Source organism: Vanacampus margaritifer, chromosome 2, assembly GCF_051991255.1.
Source record: "Vanacampus margaritifer isolate UIUO_Vmar chromosome 2, RoL_Vmar_1.0, whole genome shotgun sequence".
In the NCBI taxonomy this organism is placed as follows: Eukaryota; Metazoa; Chordata; class Actinopteri; order Syngnathiformes; family Syngnathidae; genus Vanacampus; species Vanacampus margaritifer.
This window is the reverse complement of record NC_135433.1, coordinates 16914278-16933060: the sequence shown is the minus strand read 5'-3', so window position 1 is coordinate 16933060 and position 18783 is coordinate 16914278. Positions and strand designations below refer to the sequence as shown.

Below are 18783 nucleotides of genomic sequence, written 5' to 3'. Positions count from 1 at the left end.
TACTGTAAAGGCATATTAAAGATGAAGTACCAGCTCAGTGGCTAGTGGTAGAGTGTCCGCCCTGAGACTAGGAGGTCGTGGGTTCAATCCCTGGCTGGGTCATAACAAAGACTTTAAAAATGGGACCCATTTGCCTCTCTGCTTGACACTCAGCATTAAAGGTTGGAATTGGGGGGTTAGATCACCAAATGATTCCAGAGCACGGCCGCTGCTGCTGCTCACCACACCCTCAGGGGATGGGTCAAATACAAAGAATGAATTTTGCCTCACTTAGGCGGGTGTGACAATCAGTGAATCTTAATAAGTATGTACACCTGCAGTGTAACCAGACAATGTTTGTATTGGACCTCCAAGTGCTCTATTAAATGTTGTATGATCTTTATTTTGTTTTAAGGTGGTTGTAATGTAAATGCTTTCCAGTTTGAGATTTAATGCACCCGAATGTGAATGTTTGTAGGCCTCTTGGCCACGTGTCCATCTCACTAGCATTATAAATTCAAAGGGAAGATGGGGAAATTACACTTTTTATGCACCACAGTAGCTGAAGGAAAAATGTCTCAACTCAAGTGTGTGATAAGCATAATGTGTCCTTTTCAGAAAAGAGTGACATGCAAAGTGATGACAATGATTCTCTTTATTAAGGTAACAGCCATATTTTACTACAGTGATAAAATGTGGCCTTCTGATGGAATATTCTGAAGTCCTCAGTTGTTTGATGGTCTGCAAAGAGAAAAACATGCTCAGTCAATTCGCTTTGGAATCCTTGACATTATGAGCACTGTCAACTTACTTGGCCCATTCCACATTGAGAATAAGATGATCGTATCCAAATCCTGACACGCCCGCAATGGCTCTGGCCGCATCCTCGCGACGGTGGAAACTGATGAACGCGAAGCCCTGCGACGCGTGGACACGTTAGATTTGTGTTCTGCTGTGAGAACAAATGGCGAGTGTGTGACGGCTCACCTTGGACTGCCCGGTGTTCTTGTCCTTGGCCAGGTAGATTCTGGAGATGGAGCCGAAGGGTCTGAAGAGCTCCTGCAGGTCAGTCTCACGGGTGTCCTCCGACAGGTTGGTCACGCGAATGGTGGCGTTGTCGTCGGCTACAGACGGATTGTGTTTTGGGGTATTTGTAAGCAGAATTGATTTTTTTTTTTCCTTCCCCCTGCCTTTTTCAAATCTTGACCTCACCTCTACGGTTGGGCTGCATAGACTCGCCTCGTCGCGTGCTCCCGTCCCGCAGGCTGGGGGGCACGTACTTGCCAGTCTTGCTCTGTGCAGGCTGCAAGGGCTCCGGCTCAGCTGATTTGACACAAAATGGACAATATTTGACAAAGTCCATCATTGACTAACAACAAATTGTGTGATGAATCACTTATTGGTCACAAAGTAATGAAGTTGATTAACTCCAGCCCATTCCCACCCTAGCGCTGGATATCCTCACAGTACCTGAGCCGGCGGGTTTTTCCTTGTCTGAAGTGGACAGGCCGAGCTGCTCGGCCAGCTCCTTCTGCATGGGGCCCAGGGTGTCCTTGTAGGGACAGCGGGTGGTCCAGTGGTCGCCTTTGCAGATACGGCAAGACACGATCTTCTGTCCTTTCAGCTTGTTCATGGGGTCCTCCTCCTGGTCTTGGGCGTGCAGATCCTGGAGCAAAGTACGAGTGCTCGTCAGACCCAATACGCAGCGTTTCCTCAGAGCAAGAGCCGATCCTCACCTCTTTGCTGGAGATGAACGTCATGAAGACGTCATCGCTGACGGTGGTTGTGGCCACGTTCGGACCCGCGGCATCATACTCGGAGTTGCCAAATTTCTTCCAGTTCTGGTGGTAAGAGGAAACTTTTAACACGTCACTGGTGCTTCATTTCTACTCCACTCTGACCTAAAAGCCCACCTTCCTCCTTGCCACAGCTTTGGAGGCTTTCCTGGTCTCGATCTTAAACGTCCGTACAATCTACAAACAAATTATGTTAGGTCACTTTTTGTTTGGTGGCACCGAAAATAAATCTGAATTACCTTTGACTTCTTGCCATCGTCATCAATTTTATACTCTGTAATAGTTTTGATGTTCCCTTTGATGGTTTCTTTGGGGGGTGGAAGCGTTCCTGTTTAAGACAAATGTCAGACATTTGCCTTTAGTTACACCGTAAATGTGCATTGGCTCAACTTACTGTAGATGCTACAAAACAATATCGTTACACCGTAAATGTGCATTGGCTCAACTTACTGTAGATGCTACAAAACAATATCACTTATACTGTAAATGGTATTTTGCCACAAAAATAAAAACAAATATTGTACTTGTTTATGGAGGCTTGCTGAGTGACTAACGCGGTTGGTGTGTAATTTGTGAATGGATACAGTACAAAAAAGAAAATTCTGCCACAAGTTTTATTAAGCAGATGAGTTTGTTTCTTGAGAGTTTATGACGGACATGACCATTGTTGGTTTAATTAAATATTTTTTAATTAAAATACCATAGGCTGTATTTTAAAATAAAGTTCATACATGTTTTGTCATGTCAGCAAATTGCAAGTAGTTGAGTTTTAGGTGAATGATAGGGTGTAAAAACACAAAGGGTCATATTAGACACGTTTGGGCAAAAGTGACATTTAGGAATTGCCACTTATGTTCACGTTATCTGTTAAGGAAAAACGAACCGTTTTTTGGTTCAAGCAAATCACAGAAGAGGGTAAAAACAATACCAAAATGTATATTGACATCATTAGCGGATACTATAAGCGAAGGGAAACAAGAATTTTTATTTTAAGTCCAAACAAATGTAGCCCTTAGGATACTATGGAGCCAACTTAGATGCTAATCGACTAGCTTCCTCCTAGCCATAGATCACGTCACAGCCGAGAGCATATGTCGCCCCTTTTTCTGCTCGCCTACTTGCGTCAAATGTCACTCATGTATTAGCGACATTCATAAAGCGCCCACCGCAAAAGAAAAAAAGTGTGCACGCATAGTTCCGCGTCAAGCACGTGGAAGCGTGAGCCACTTAGCTTGGCTCGTCTGCCGGCAACGAGTTACGTCGACGCGTCCTGTTAGCGCTAGCACGCTAACGGTGCAATCGAGCGTGTTTTACCTTCATCTACTTCCTCTTCGACTTGGTCGGCCCAGCTGGGCTTGGAGCTGAGGGCGTGATAGAAGAATGTTATTTGATTTGAACGGGGGGATGGAAACGGAAATTAGACGTTTGTACAAGACAACACTCACTCGTCGTATTCAATCGACGGCATCCCGACCGCTCGGCTAGCTTAGCTTCAGGACAGGAAGAGGACGGAAACGCGCGAGGCAGTTGCTTCCACTGTGACATCACTTCCAGTGTTTGAAATTCTGAATAAAAGTTACTTTGGTCCTCGATTAACGAGAGTTAAGTAACCGGAATGTATACTTCAAAGCAAATGCTCCGCGTATGAAGCCGTTTAGCCACATGGCAAAAAAAAATATTGAAAAAGAATGTAAATAAAATAAGCGAATGAAAAAAAAAATGGTGCTTCCAGTCTTGCTCCGTCACGTGATGAGTTGCTGAACAAAATAGTTCAGTGTTTAGTTTATAACCTCGAAACGTGACGTTATGTCAACGCCTTAGTACGTGCCTCAAACGTGCCGTTTAAACTCATCTGGGTACTAACTAGAGTTGTCAAACTATTATTTTTTAATCAGATTAATCACGATTGATCGCTTAGTAAAAAAAAAAAGAAGCCTTTTTAATCAACATTTTTTTCCCCTCGTAATTTGAAGAGCACCGGTTATGTGTTGATTCTTTGACATTTAATGTTATGAGGACGTCTTTAACATTTTCTGATCCACTGCACACGCTCATCCGCCTTACTTGCATAATTTAAAATGGAAAAAAATATGACCCCAATATCTTGACATGAACAAATATTCTAAATGTGATACGCAAACATTTATCAAATGCTTGTAATTATGTTTATTGCTGAAACACCTGTGCTACCTTAAACATAGCCATCCGCTGACACGCTAAAGGATTATCTATGGTCAAAATTAATAGTGCGATTAATCTGCGTTAATTCATGATTAATGCAATAATTATTTTGTGATCAATTAATCAGTTAACACTTTAACTTTGACAGCACTAGTACTAAAGGACGTATTTTGCCCGACTCCAGCCGAAACACGTTTTTTTAACCGTACATTTGAGCCTGATAGCAACTATTCTTCATTAAAACCAATGCACTACACCTGCTTTTGTAACAGTCAACAAAATGCAAAAAGTGACCCCAATTACATTATTAAAACATGTTTCTTAAGCAATTTATTAGAAATGAACATTTTGATAATTGAAAAGCAAAAAATACAATAAACTTTTCCATCTCGCTTTGTTTTTCTCCAGCAAACAGTCAATGCAGCACAGTCCAAGTTAAGTGCTCAGCCTTTTCCTTTCTTGTGTTTGAAGCCTTTCTTTGCACCGCCACCACTTTTATTGTTAAAGGCCGCTTTGCTCTTCTGGCTTTTGGACTGGAACGCTTTGCCTTTATTTACCTTCCCGCCGAAAGTTCTCTTGCTTTCAAATTTTTTCTTGCTGCCAAATCTATTTTCCCCATCGCCCTGTTTCTTTCTGAATGGCTTTCCTCCAGGTGACGGTTTCTTGCCAAATGGTTTCTTTCCAAAGGAATTTTTCTCTCGGTCGCCAAATTTCTTTGTCGGTTTATCCTTGTAACGTGCTCTCGGGACACTTCCTTTAGTGCCTTTGTCTTGGCCTAACGTCTTATTGGCAGACAGCTTCCTCATCTTTTTGGCAGGTCCTCGAGGTCCATCTTTGCTTCTCCCCCTCTTGGCTCCAAGGAACATATCTGAAGGTGAGATGTTGAGTAAGATGACTGAAGAACAGAGTGCTTGCAATAGTGTATGGATACCAACCTTCATCTGGCTCCTCTCCCACAGCCTGCCTGTAGTACTCGGCCTCGTCGTCCGACTCCACGGCCGCCGCCGCTCTCTCGTCCTGCACACCTGGATCCTCCACATCGCTGTCCTTGTCCTCGTCCTCGTCATTTCCTTTCCTTTTGATGCCCGCTAGGCTCTTCTTCCTGTTAATAGGTAACATTAAAAAAAACAGGGTACACACAGTACACAGTGAAACCCAATTTGAGCATTTTTCCCCTCTCGTTATTAAGTGAGAAAACACCAAATTTATTTTTATTTTTTTTTAAGTTACAACTGTTCAATCTTTACAAAGTTTTGATGCTACTTGTTCTGCCATTAATTTGTTCCAACACCGCCTGAGAAAAAAACACCCCCTAAATGAAATTAAGCATGTTTGTCATATTATACTTCAATACACATTGTGCTGCTCATAGGCAGTTAGGCATACAGATAAATTGTACTCTTGCTCTTATTGAGTCTCATCTAGAACCACATTAGCTTTGTTAGTTTTGAATATTTTTTCCCTATTCAATTAGACTAATTACATATGTGAACATGTAACACTTTTGAATCATAGATTTAAGACATTTTACTGCCAATTAAGGCCTTGATTTGAGATTGGTGCATTTTAAAGAAGCCTGCGAAGACGCCTGCATTGGGAAAGAAGCGTCAATTGTGAACGTAACGTACTTGTGCTCCTCCTTTTTCGTTTTCTTCACAGCCACATTGTTCTCCTGCTTCTTCCGGCGCTGCTCTTTGGCCTTCTTCTGATCATCCTTCCTCTGCAGGATGGCCAGGATTTCCTCCTCTGTCTTGGAGACTGCAAGGAGAATTCGCTATAAATACGAATGTTCCCTTTGTTTCCACATCCACATGGAATAACTTCAAGTGCATCAGTAAGCGTTTACTTGGAGAGATATCACAGATTTCATAAAGACGTGGTCATCCTCTGCACCACAACTAGCAGATGGACCAGGACTGCCGATGGTACTTACTGGTGGAGTGATACATGATGTTCCCACCAGTCATGCCGTCTTGTATCTTAATCAGCTGCAAAGTCATGCGAGGCCCGATCTGCGCACACAAGAGCCGCGCATTACAACGAGTAGTGGCTCGAGAAACCCCGCGAGTGTTTTTGCAGCGCGCATGAGCATACTTCCGTCAAACGGATGGCGCTCTGCTCGGCCGCAATGTTGCCGCGGCCCGAGTACACCTGCGGCAGCTCGGTGATGTTGTGCTCGCCGTCCTGCTCCGCTTCACTTTCCGAAAGGTTGGCCCCTCTGGGAAAGGTGATCAAGCGGATTAAATACAACTCAACTCGCATTAACGTCCATTCCTAATGTGTCCCCTTACTTCATCATCAGCTCACTGATGTCCTCAAACTTGCTCATGTTGGGGAACTTCTCCTGCATCAGCTTCTTGACGCCACGGCTCATGCCCACCGGCACCACCTTCAGGCTGCTGCAGGGCGGCACAACCGAGAAAGTTTCATGTCAGTTTTTGGAGGAGTCAGAAACATTGTCCGTGTTTCATCTTGGGGAGGCCCATCAGTGCGTTTACTTTGAACATGCATCACTGAGCAGTCAAGTCCGCAGTTTGTCATCATCTGGGCCACACTCGCGCAATATTGTCACTGTCCAATGGGAGGAAAAATTCTCTGAATGGTGAGTCTTTCTTGTGTTTATTGGCAGTGCTTTTCAGTGAACAACTATTATGCATTAACTTACATTTGTAAGCACAACAAAATGTTTCATGTAAACGAAAAATTTTCTCATACAGTGGGCAAAGAATTTTTTTTGCAACTCTTGTTATTCATCTTTCCTTTTTTTTTTTTAATTGACTGTTCCACCAATTATCCCATTGGAAAATAATAATAATAAAAATAATGATAAAAAAAAGATTTACAGATGATATTGTCTGCTTCATGTCCCACACTACAAAATCCGTGACTTTGAGTGTGTGTGGCTTTAAAAGGTGTGAGTAAAAAGGCTACCAAGAGAAGTGTGCTTAACATACTAATGGCGGAACTCGATTTCCTGCGTCTCCGGGTTGTAGTTGAGCAGCACGCACCTCTTGATGGTGTTGAGGCTCACCTGGCGGGAAAGAAAATGGTCACTTCTCACCAGAACTCAACTTTAAACCGGCACATGAAATGAGTGCCATGCTGAGGAATCAGAAAGCGTTTACTTTTGGAAATCTTCAAAGTGGAACTCAGAAGAATATACTTTCATCACTTTTGTCAGCAGGTCTTAAATGGATACAAAATTAAGGCGATCCGAACGAGCCAGTCTAATCAAACTGGTTTGACAAATAGACTCAAATGTTTTTGTGCTGTTCAGACGCTCGTTCCTTAAAACATAAACTCACTGATTGATCATAATAGTACCTTGTGCACATTAATGGAGGGGAACATGTTCTGGAACATGGTAGCCATCAGTTTGATGTGCATGCCGTCCGATCCAAAGTTGTTGAGGATGAGCAGTGGGTAGTGCGTGAACTGTTGCCCGTGCATCCGGTGCTTCTTCAGAGACGAGACCACGTCTTTGACGAGAGTGTACTGCAAAAACAGCAATCGCCTCTTTATACAAGTTCCAATTCAAATGGAATTAATAATCAACAGTCGAGCGCATCAGTGCGTTTACTTTGAAAAACATCACTTGGAAATCACGTGAGAAAAAAAGCATCATCACTTGCACCCGTCTACATGTTCTTCTCATGTTCAGGGCACATATTTACCTTGAGCACTTTGAAATAGAGCATGGGCCCTTTGGGGAGTCGAGCCAGCCTCTGAAAATGACAACAACAACAAAACTTAGCATACAGAGGAGCAACTTCTTGGTGATTGATTGATTGATTGATAGCAGGAAATTTGAATGCATTTCCATAATGGACTATGAGGTCTGAGCAGATTTTACGACATGACAAATAATATGCCTGTGAAATGTTTTCCTAATTATGAGCTCCAAACAATATAACTAATGTGTTACTAATATAATTCACAAACTTCTTTCATTTGTTGCTTGATGGACCATGAAGAAAACGATCCATTTGTTATTTGTAATTAATGTTAATGTTACAAGGTGGTTATGTAATTAATTTATTGTTGGTGTGCTTTGGAAAAAATTTACTTACATTTTACATAGCAAAATTTTAACAAGCGATCATTTCATTAATATTTTCTATTTTTTAATTGGTTTTAGATGGAGAAAAAGCTATATTGTTTTAAAATAGTTTAGATGAATGTTACATACCTGGATATTTTTTTAACTAAATAGATTTTTTTTATAAGGTGGCAATCAAGTTGCAAATTTTTAAATATTGTATAAAGGTTACATCACAGATTAAACCATTTTTTTTGCCCCCCCCCCCAATATTTTTACACTTTTAATAGTTTTACAGTTGTTTCATAATTTAGCAATTCAACAATATGAAGCATTTACATTTTTTTTTTAATATCGTTCCATGAACTTTACATGGAGGAACATTAAAATATTGAATTGCTCTAACGAGATAATAACGTTACTACGTTTAAATTTATTATATCTGTACACTTATTTAGGACATATTCTAAACAAATTACTTTTTTGCTTTCCCCATATTTTTTATATTTCACTTCAGAGGGTGGAAAAATTTATGAACTCTTGTTAAATGCACTGCTATTTCTAAGTATTATTTTATATTCATGTTAAAATAAAGTGTTAAATATTTGAGTAATTGCTTTATTCAAACATATAAAGAAAAAATAAGCAACATTTAAATAAATTAAAAAAGCTGCATAAATGAGCATTACAAAATTTAGCACGAGTTCAAAAGAGTCCTAGTCCTATACCTTAAGTCTTAATTGATTTATTTATTTACTTTATATAAATTTATCAATAAATATATATTTCTCCATGTTATTCCTAGTAAATATACCGTTACATTTCCAATAATAGGTAGTTAGGTTCATGTGTACAATAAATGTATCAGCCAATTCATGTTCTCGTTTCACCACACCTGCTTACTAGATCCAATTAATCAATTGTGCTCATTTCTACTTAACACCAAGTGTACTTTGTGTGTTCTCACCATAGTAATGCTGCCGGGCGTCTTGTTGAAGATTATAAAGTGTGTCACTCCAATCGGTCCAGCTACAGCTACAAAATCTTTCAGCACATTCTTCTTCCTGACCTGGTTTAGGTGATGATTATTAATTGTGATAATGTATTAATGGCTATGCAAATATGAGATCACCAATGATAGTAACCCTCCAAATCAAACCTTTAAAGACTCCGCAGTGTAGGGCTCCATGACTCTCCTGACATCCACGATGAGCTGAGCCAAGTTTTTCCCCACTTGGCCCCGATGGAAGACGAACGAGTGTGGGACGGATCGGTACGACTCCTCGGCCACATGGCTGGCTTCTGCTCGGGACTTTTTCTGGTTCTTGGTCTAAATATCAAGCAAATGTCAATAAGCATTGTTACATAATGATCATCTTAATGACTTAGTGGTGTACACGTAAGGCTTTTAGGCCAGAATGACCTCGCTATTAATTTTAACAGTAACACTGCGGTAATTACAAGCAGTCAACTACAAACATTAACGATCAAAACATTTTAGTAACTGTGTCTTGTTCAGTATACAAATGTAGCCTCAATTATCTTAGTTTACAGTCGGCCATCTGTAAAGGTAACGTGCTAGCAGCTAGCACGTGGAAAGCAGGCTACTTACCTTTGATTTGCCCATGACTACTCGAAACGTAGTTTAGTCCAAATAATTTAACTGAATTTTTAATGTACTAAATGTACAACGACCATATTGGCTATGGATTTCTTTGTTTAGTTTTTATTGACAATCCCTACAACGCATTCGATCCGCATTCCGTCCGCATGGTTCCTCTGTGTAATGTGTACCACACGCTAACATGTCCGTGTTTCAACTTGCGCAAATGGTCGTCATTCCTATCAAAAGCTAAGTTATTGCTGAACTAATTGTTCCAATGCTTTGGCGTTTTACAGTTTAAATAATATAATGCGTGTTATAGTTGTTGATTAATATACTTTTACTACAATCGGTTTGGTTTAAACTCGCTGTTAGTAAAAATAAATAAATAAAAAAGTTAAGTGTTACTATAAAAAGCTTCCGTGTAATGTGGAAAGAAAAATAAATTTTAGCGAACCAAAATGTGCGACAGAATAATGATAGAATTAATAATCACTGTAAATAATTTATTTTCATTCTTCTGTCTGTTTACTCATTCATCATCAGTAAATGTTTGGCGTATTACTGATAATCAGTCATGGGCTTTGCAATGAGTTCATTCATAGTTACTATATTTTACAATTTTACATCATGTCAAGATGATGATTGTTATTATTATTATTATTATTATTAGTGGTAGTATTAGTAGTAGTCACTATACTGCACCATATATCTGTCTATTTACATTTTGTTAAATTTCTCAACAAATATTTGCAACAATAGCGTAGTACTATTAAATACATTACATTACAGTGTACGTCTGACTACAAACAAATGTGATAAGACTGTAGATCAGTTGCATCAAGGTAATTTGATTGTTTCAGCCTTTCAGGTTGATGTTGAGGGAGGAGAGGCGACGCTTGCCTCAACTCTTCCAGTGAGTACGGAGCATGCAGAGGAGGCGTCATTTTGCACACATTCATACTTTGTAATTAGCCCTCTCCCTCATTCAACTTCCTGCACAGGCTGTGACCTCTGCACACAAACAAGGGGCTGCAGGACAAGCTGCTGGGTGTCACTCTTCTCCCTCTCCCCATCTATCCACATTTCCGCCCTCGATCCTATTTTCTCAATTCACGGAGAATATTCGGCAGTTAGGAGGACTGAATTCGGCCAATTGAATTCTGAAGAGCACATGAGCACAGTAAGTTTTTAATTACTTAATACTGTATACATAATATTTAATGCTTAGCAGAAAATATTTAACCTGCAAAGAGCATTTATGTTGCACCAAATATATATATATATATATTAAATAATTCATTTGAACATGCTACAGATGATGTTAGTATTGGACTGGACTGCTTTTTATATATAGCAATTAGCATCCTTATTTAAAATGATATAATGACATATTAAACATTCAACTTTACTTTGGTTTTAATAGAGATTTGATTTATATATATATATATATATATTTGAGACCTACATTAAAAGTGTATATTTATAGATTTTCAACTTAATAATAGAGTAGCTCAGGTTTTCAGTGCGTTGTCTAAAACAGTAGTATATTTATTCTGATATTGGACCTACTAATGTCGTATATCCTGCACAATGCAATCTTTTTCTATTGTTTTTATTTGCCACTTTCTGTTCCTTTTTTCATACATATTCTTTAAAATGTAAATTAAAATCTTATCGATACACTCGTAAAGTGATATTAAAATAGTTTCCACTAAATCTTGGGATTCACTTCTTAAGTGGCCTTTTCGTATGAAGGGTTTGTCAACATTGTGTGATTGGTGCGTTTACGACGTTGACCCTGCTTGTTGTGACAAAGGATCCAGCTGACTGCAACGTGGAGATGTGTGTTGATTCTAGATGCCTTCGTCAGTAAAACTCTGCCAAGTGTTGTTTGTTGTCACTTTGCAAGGAAACATGTGGTCAGCACAAGGCACGTGAAAGTGTTTTACACTCAAATCAATGTTTTTTTTAATATTTAAGAAAACATGGCACCATAAATCAACACATTTGCTCCAGTTCTGGTTCTTGCTTGCATCACATGTTGTTGCTAGGCAGAATATGTCTAGTGGAATCATTTGTGCACCATTGGCAAATGAAACAAAAAGGCATGCCAGCATATGCAATCTAGTGTAGCAATAGAATCACTGCTTTGTATTCAATATAAATACAATCAATTATAAAGACTCTTATCATGATCTCTTTTCTCCTCCAAAGATGGAGCACACAACATTAACAGGACTGATTCTCCTGTCGGCATTAAGTCTAGAGTTGCTACAGGCAAATGGCCTGAGATCCATTCGGGAGACCACGGAGAAGCATCCACCAAGTTCCTCAGATGTCAAAGCGGACCGTTGCTCCTATACGTTCATCGTCCCGCAGCAGAAACTATCCGGAGCGTTGTGCTTGGACACGAAGGCCGCCGCCACTGCCGCCAACCAGTCGGAGGTTGCTGCGTTACGGGCGGAGCTGAAGCGCCAGCAAGAGCAGCTGCGGAGCCTGCAGACATCGCTGGAGCAGGAGGGCAGCTTCATCACGGAGATGAGAATCCTGCGCAAGGAGAGCAGCGGCATGAACTCCCGCATCGCCCAGCTCTACAGCCAGCTGCTGCAGGAGGTCATCAACAAGAAGGACCAGGCCTTGGAGCAACGCCGGGTGGAGAACCTCCTGCTGAACGCGACAACGCATGTGAGTACAGTCAACCCCTGCTTATTTGCAGTTTCCGTATCACGGATTCACCTGTTCTTTTTTTTCTTCTGTGGAACTGATCCTCAGATATTTGCTGAAAAATGGCTTCAAGATACCACAAGATGGCACAAAAGCTCTGGCTTTTAGCAAAGTAGTAATTGGTGTCAAGGAAGTACGTAGATCTTAGAACCAACCAACCAACCAACTAATTAGCTATTTACCGAATACAATATGAAGCAAGTAGCAGCTTACAGATATAGGGATACATCAAAAGAAGTACAAGAAATAGTATTTACAGCTATTTACTAAATTATCCGACAAGAAGCAGGACTCCAGGACTGAGACTGGTATTGTGTAGTCTTAGGGTTGACTGAAGTACTTATTTCATAAAAATAAAAAAAAAACATTTGTCTGGCACACACACACACACATATATACATATATATATAATACATAAATAAAAATGTATATTTGATTTCTTTAAATGACCTATAAACTGTTGACATTTATACTTAAATTTTTTTCATTTGCACTAGTGCATTATTGAGTAAAAACCTCAAACCTCATCATTGTAGGCTGCTTTAGTTTTCTGCAGGCTTGTTTTGCTTAATTTTAGTTTTAGTTTGTATGCTAGTTTTGCTGTAATTTGACCATAAGTAGGCATGGGCAAGTACTAATGACAAGTATTGGTATTGGGTCGATACCCGGCCTTTTTTCACATTATCAATCTGGAACTTCACTCGGCAGATTCATTCGGGAGCTTGCTGGCAAGGTTAATACTCGCCCGCTTGTGGCCGTTTTACGATCAGGGGCGAGAAATTAGAAATGAGAAGAACAGAATATTGTCAGAAATGTTATGCAATTTCAAGTTAAATGCTAAATTGGGATATATAGGCCTTTCTTTAAAATGATCTGTCATTGTTTTTTAGGGGGAAATTTTATATATATAAAAAAAATACTATCAGTGGTATCGGTACTAAGTATTGGTATCGGTGACTGACTACTCAAGAGTTGAGTATTCGTACTTGTGTCGGTCTCCAAAAAAGTGGTAGCGAACATCCCTAAGCATACGGTAAATGTGCCATATAAGGCAAAGTGCAATATTCTGTGTACAATGACAACTTTCATGCATCGCACTTCGGCGTCCTTGAATGTTGGGGAGGGTCTAAATTTAGCCTGAGTGGAAGTTACATAGAGGCTTTGCTGTATGTGTGTTTGCACATGCACTTTCTAGTGCATTTTTAATCTTTTGACTTTTTTTGTAATTTTGCTATTCCCACTAGGGTTATTTCCTGGCCCCATTACATCATGAAAAGCTTGCTAACATCTAATGTGGAATCTCATCAGGCGCTGCAGGTGTCCGGCAACTTCAGGGAACTGGAGAAGAAATACGGAGCACTCATGTCCATGATGAGCTCTCAAAGCCAATTGATCGCCCGCTTGGAGAAGCAATGCCAATGTAAGGATGAGTCCCTGTCTGACCTGGTAAGAAAGTGGTCTGTCATTTTTAACACAGTCTTTATAACGTATCACATTCCAGTGAATTTGTTTTCTCCCTGCACAGGTGCCGACGGAGCCGCCGAGAAGCCAGTCGAGCACGCTGCTTAATGACAGCTCTGAAATCAGCAACGACCTTCAAAGGGACCTAAGTGCTCTGCAGCAAGACAACCCTTTGGGAGCACTTCTGATTCCCAGCACCACCGCCAGTCCTTCGACGGCCCAGCCTGTCATTAGCTTCCCTGTGACCAAGACCCCAGGCATGTACAATCTCTCATTGGAACATATGATCGTGACCCGTAAGGGAGGTAAAATTGTAAAAACTAAAATAAAAATTGTGTTCGTCATTGCAATCCCCTGAGAAGACTATGGAAAAGGTCTGTAAGAATTGCAGCTGAATGGGGGCTGCTGGATGACCAAATATGAATCTTGTTTTGTACACTGGGAACAGAGAATAATCTTTCCCAGCCTATCTGGTAGCATAGATACAATTATCCAAAATGTTTCACTAAGATGAAAAATGAAACACCAAGCCTAGTTTAACCCTCAATGTTTTTGTCTGCATACGTGCACGAGCAGCAAATGCCGATGGAGTCAGTGACCTCCTTATCTCTCTGGGAATGCCAAAACAATGTCAATGGCAGCGTGCACGCCTTATCGGAATGTTTGAAATTAGCAATCAAAATGTCCTCGAAAACACCTTGGAATGATCGTTAGGCATTGTGTGGGAGACGTGGCTTTGTGTATACGTCAGTGCATTCCATCATACCAAACTGTTTCTTCTTCACTCTTAATGGAAACATGAATTCTGATATTGATATAAAACAAAAGACTGCGCCCGCTCTCTTGTTCCTTGCGGCTCAGGGCCGTGGCGGGACTGCCAACACGTGCTGGAATCCGGCGAGACGACCAGCGGCATCTACCTGCTGCGCTTGCAGAACGCTAACCGACTCCTGCAGGCCTGGTGTGAACAGAATCATGCTCAGGGGGGCTGGACTGTCATCCAGAGGAGGCAGGACGGCTCTGTCAACTTCTTCAGGACTTGGGAGCAGTATAAGGTTGGGGGGGGTAATGGAAGGTCTGGGGTTTAGAGCTAAAACCTTACTCATTTAAATGCACAAGTGTCAGTCATTAACCAAACTAAAGATGACATGGACGAGAAATCTTAATCCAAAATTCCACGGGTTCAGATTTTTATTTTGACTTTACCACCTAGGGAACCGCACTCCATTGAATTTCCACCGGTCGATCATAGGTTTCTTGTGTTCATTTTGATTATTTATGGCCATCTAGCAGTGCTTGAAAAAGTTCCATGATTTCCGAGTTGTTCACCCAGATGTGGACCTCGCTCCCTTCATTTGTAATACTCCACCTTTTTTTGTCACGGGCCACATTGTAGTCACGGTTTTATTTGGAGGGTCCTTATGACTGTGAAACCATTTACTGTAAATATTTCACCGCTTCCTCATATTACTTAAAGCTGCTCTTTGTAACAATTTGGACAAAAATGTCTTTACAAAGCCTTTTTATTTGACCATGTATGACTGAAACATCTTCTAATTAGTAGATTAACACATTAGCTGTTCACAGTGGGTTCTCCTGCAAGCCTCTGGCAAATAGTTTTCAGGCTGGATTCGGGTTTAAATTTCCCGCCCTCTGCCTGTGGATGTGACTTAATGTGCCCATTGTGTACTAAAGGTTCTGTGCAGTTTAATTTTTTGGGCCACAGGTGGCAGTAGCGATTCAAAATTGAATTCTGTGTTTAGTAGCTTTAACACTACACAACAAACTGATAGATAACTACTTTTGAAATCAGAAATCAAGAATAATTATTTATTCAACTTTTGTTCAAAAAATATAGAGATTTTTGGCAACAAAAAAAAAAACGATATTTCAACGCTATTATTTATTACATATATGACAATTTTAAGTTTTGTTACAGATTTTAGCAAGCATCTTGTAAGTTGAGTTGATTTGCTGTCATGGGCCACATAAAATGATGTGGCGGGCCAGATCTGATACAGGGACCAAAACTGCCAAAATTAAAAAATAAATAAATACATAAATAAATAAATACATAAAAGCAAAATGAAATACAAAAATAAAAAACTAGATTCAAAAAATAAAAATAAATACAAAAATAAATATATAAATAGATTCTATCAATAAATAAAACCGCTCTGCTCTCACATTTATTTATTTCGTGCTTGATTTATGCTTGACGCATACGCACGGCTCGGGAGACATACGTGAATCGGCAAAGTTGTTTCGAGTAAGAGTTGTAGCTTTATGTTTGACTTTAATTTAATCTCACTTGAAACATGAAGTAGAAGGATGACATTTGTGGTGGTGATATTAGTAATTTAGCCACGCAGACGGCTCATTTATTAGGTGACGTCATCGTTAGGGAGGAAAAAAAAAAAGGAGAGGTCCCTGTGAGATGAGGCGCTCAAACAGAAACAAAACTTTATTTCTACCTCCTGCACCAGTTCTCTGTAGTTATGAGATGGTAAAAGTCCGTGGCCCTGACACGCTGTACCATACGTATTTACTTCCGCAAACACAGCGTGGTGAGTGACGTTGTATCTTCTTGTGCGCATGCGGGTCACTTTGGGGACGCATTGCGTCCACACAGCAGACAGACTGAGGTCGCAATTCATAGGTAATGTGAACACTTACTCAAAAAAAATCTGATTTCACCAAAAAATCGGAATTGAGCATTAAGACCTGCAGTGTGAACGTAGCCCAAGACACGCTTTGGACCGTTCCCTCATTTGAATAACATTTTGACCTGACAGAGCGTCTGCAGCATGAAATAAATAAATGTGAAAGCAGAGCAGTTTTATTTATTGATATTTAATTCTATTTATGTATTTATTTTTTGTATTTATCTCTACATTTATTTAATTTTTTTGAATCTCGGTTTTTATTTGTGTATTTATTTATACTTTAATTTTTTAATGGGTATATATATATATATATATATATATATATATATATATATATATATATATATATATATATAATAAATAATATCCATAAATCCATGTTAAAACACTGCCAATAAATTGGAACTGAAAAAAAAAAAAAAAAAATCTGTTGAAATCTGTGACACTCGAAAAAAAGAGTGTAAAAATAATCTGTAAAAAAGACATCATACTACAAAAAAAATGCCTAAAGAAAGTAGTGGTTTTTTTCAATGTCTATTTTATTTTTCAATACAACCTTTTGCAATATCAATACTTGTTTCAATGTCAGTGCAGCTTTTTCCACAATTACATTTTTTTTTTTTTAAATACCAAATCTCATTGTCAGTGTTGTAGCTCCATAGAAACCCATCTGACATCTGGTTTAGCTGGCAACCCAGTTAATTGTGCCCTTTATTGCTACAAAACTACAATGTTAACATGATCAATCATATCTGTAAAATGTCTTCCAGCAAGGCTTTGGGAACCTGGATGGCGAGTACTGGCTGGGCCTGGAGCACCTGTACTGGCTGGCCAAACAAGCCAAATACAAGCTGCGCGTGGTTCTGGACGATTGGCAGGGTCGACAGGTGTTCGCAGAGTACGACAGCTTCCGGCTGGAGCCGGAGAGCGACTGGTACAGACTGCGGTTGGGACAGTATCGGGGCAACGCAGGTGACTCGCTTTCATGGCACAACAACAAGGCCTTCACCACTCTGGATCGGGACAAAGACGGCTACACAGGTTCACATTGCTATCATGTTCACGGCCTCTTGAGATTTGAGGGTTTATTAGTTTCACGTTGTTGTTGCTGCGTCCGCAGGTAACTGTGCCCACTACCAGAAAGGAGGCTGGTGGTACCACATGTGCGCCCACTCCAATCTCAACGGTGTGTGGTATCGGGGCGGTCACTATCGCAGTCGCTACCAGGACGGCGTGTACTGGGCGGAATTCCACGGAGGGTCCTACTCACTTAAGCGGGTCCTTATGATGGTCAAGCCCATTTAATGTTTGCATCACGGTCATGGGAGGGAATGTGTATTGGCCTTCTCTTTTTGCTGCTTTCGAGGTCCTTCACTGACATTTGCCTACCGATTTTCTGTCATGACGGCCTTATAGTTTTAGTTTTCATGATTTCTGTTGCAATAAAATGACGTTAAAAAAGCAGAAAATCATTTCTGTCTCATCTGTTTTAAGGTTTCTTGTGCGTTGCATCTCTTATTGCAGGCTTGTGGGGTTGTTATTGTAAGGAGAATCTTCAGGGAGCTGAGAAAAGCTGGTAGTCCTGAAGATGACCATCAGCTAAAACATTGTGAAACTCTTCTTCATTCCACCTTTAGTTTTTTATTACCTGGAAGGATAGCACTTTGGATGTTGATGGCCATCCACCTTTGGACTGTATTAACCAGGGTTGGGAGGGTTACTTTTAAAATGTATTCCGTTGCAGTTACAAGTTGCCTGCTAAAAAATGTAGTTAGTAACGTAATCCAAGTATCATAATATTAATGTAATGTATCTATTACTTTGGATTACTCCAATACCAAGTATACTCATGAAGTCAAAATAAAAATATCACCACAATTTAGATTCCTATACAGTGCGCTCCTGCTATATGCAGGTGATAGGGACCCGGGCAGCCTACCAATAGCAAAAGTGCTTGTATAATTAATTGTATGTACAGTATAGATATATTGATTGATTGAAGGCCAGACAGACAGACAGATAGATATCCAATGAATAGGGAGAAAAGTGACAAATTGTGCTTTTAAAAGCACATTTGCATGGTCATTTCACCCACGCACACATGCACTAATAATGCTATGAGGATGACCACTCGTGTCATTAACTGCAAAATAAACTTTTTTTTATCCCAGTTAAGCCATATTGTGTATGGTGAATTGGTGGGAGGGATATTTGTTCAGAAGATGTAACTCACATTATGTTGTAGCGGCAGCTAGCAAGACGTTCAGCGTAGCATGCCGCAGGATCGACTCTCATCTGAAATGTTTCCTTTGTTAAAGATAAATCGGTCCT

The 18783-nt window shown here is 40.1% G+C and overlaps 3 protein-coding genes across 5 annotated transcripts; 1 reads left to right on the top strand and 2 right to left on the bottom strand.

The window, feature by feature from the left end:
• Positions 1–616: 616 nt before the first annotated feature.
• Positions 617–3344, bottom strand: eif3g (eukaryotic translation initiation factor 3, subunit G). The gene is made up of 10 exons (XM_077557238.1): positions 3221–3344; positions 3090–3136; positions 2015–2103; positions 1893–1952; positions 1716–1820; positions 1450–1645; positions 1192–1302; positions 967–1103; positions 791–897; positions 617–720 (listed from the first exon to the last, which is right to left on the bottom strand). The coding sequence occupies exons 1-10, from the start codon at positions 3241–3243 to the stop codon at positions 705–707; spliced, it is 891 nt and encodes a 296-aa protein (XP_077413364.1). The 5' UTR covers positions 3244–3344; the 3' UTR covers positions 617–704.
• Positions 3345–4255: 911 nt separating this feature from the next.
• On the bottom strand, positions 4256–9818 carry ppan (peter pan homolog). The gene is made up of 12 exons (XM_077559502.1): positions 9608–9818; positions 9155–9325; positions 8963–9064; positions 7631–7681; positions 7281–7451; positions 6911–6987; positions 6248–6355; positions 6051–6174; positions 5890–5968; positions 5585–5714; positions 4892–5058; positions 4256–4824 (listed from the first exon to the last, which is right to left on the bottom strand). Exons 1-12 carry the CDS (start codon positions 9620–9622, stop codon positions 4400–4402), a joined length of 1620 nt encoding a protein of 539 aa, XP_077415628.1. The 5' UTR covers positions 9623–9818; the 3' UTR covers positions 4256–4399.
• Positions 9819–10380: 562 nt separating this feature from the next.
• On the top strand, positions 10381–17921 carry angptl6 (angiopoietin-like 6). 3 transcript variants are annotated; one of them, XM_077558660.1, is made up of 8 exons: positions 10381–10514; positions 10603–10781; positions 11816–12286; positions 13634–13771; positions 13851–14043; positions 14648–14841; positions 17223–17493; positions 17573–17921. In XM_077558660.1, the coding sequence occupies exons 2-8, from the start codon at positions 10773–10775 to the stop codon at positions 17755–17757; spliced, it is 1461 nt and encodes a 486-aa protein (XP_077414786.1). In that variant the 5' UTR covers positions 10381–10514; positions 10603–10772; the 3' UTR covers positions 17758–17921. The 3 variants fall into 3 exon arrangements, with proteins under 3 accessions (XP_077414786.1, XP_077414785.1, XP_077414784.1); XM_077558659.1 differs by having other exon boundaries at positions 10479–10514; positions 10574–10781; positions 14648–14795; XM_077558658.1 differs by having other exon boundaries at positions 10484–10514; positions 10574–10781.
• Positions 17922–18783: the final 862 nt, after the last annotated feature.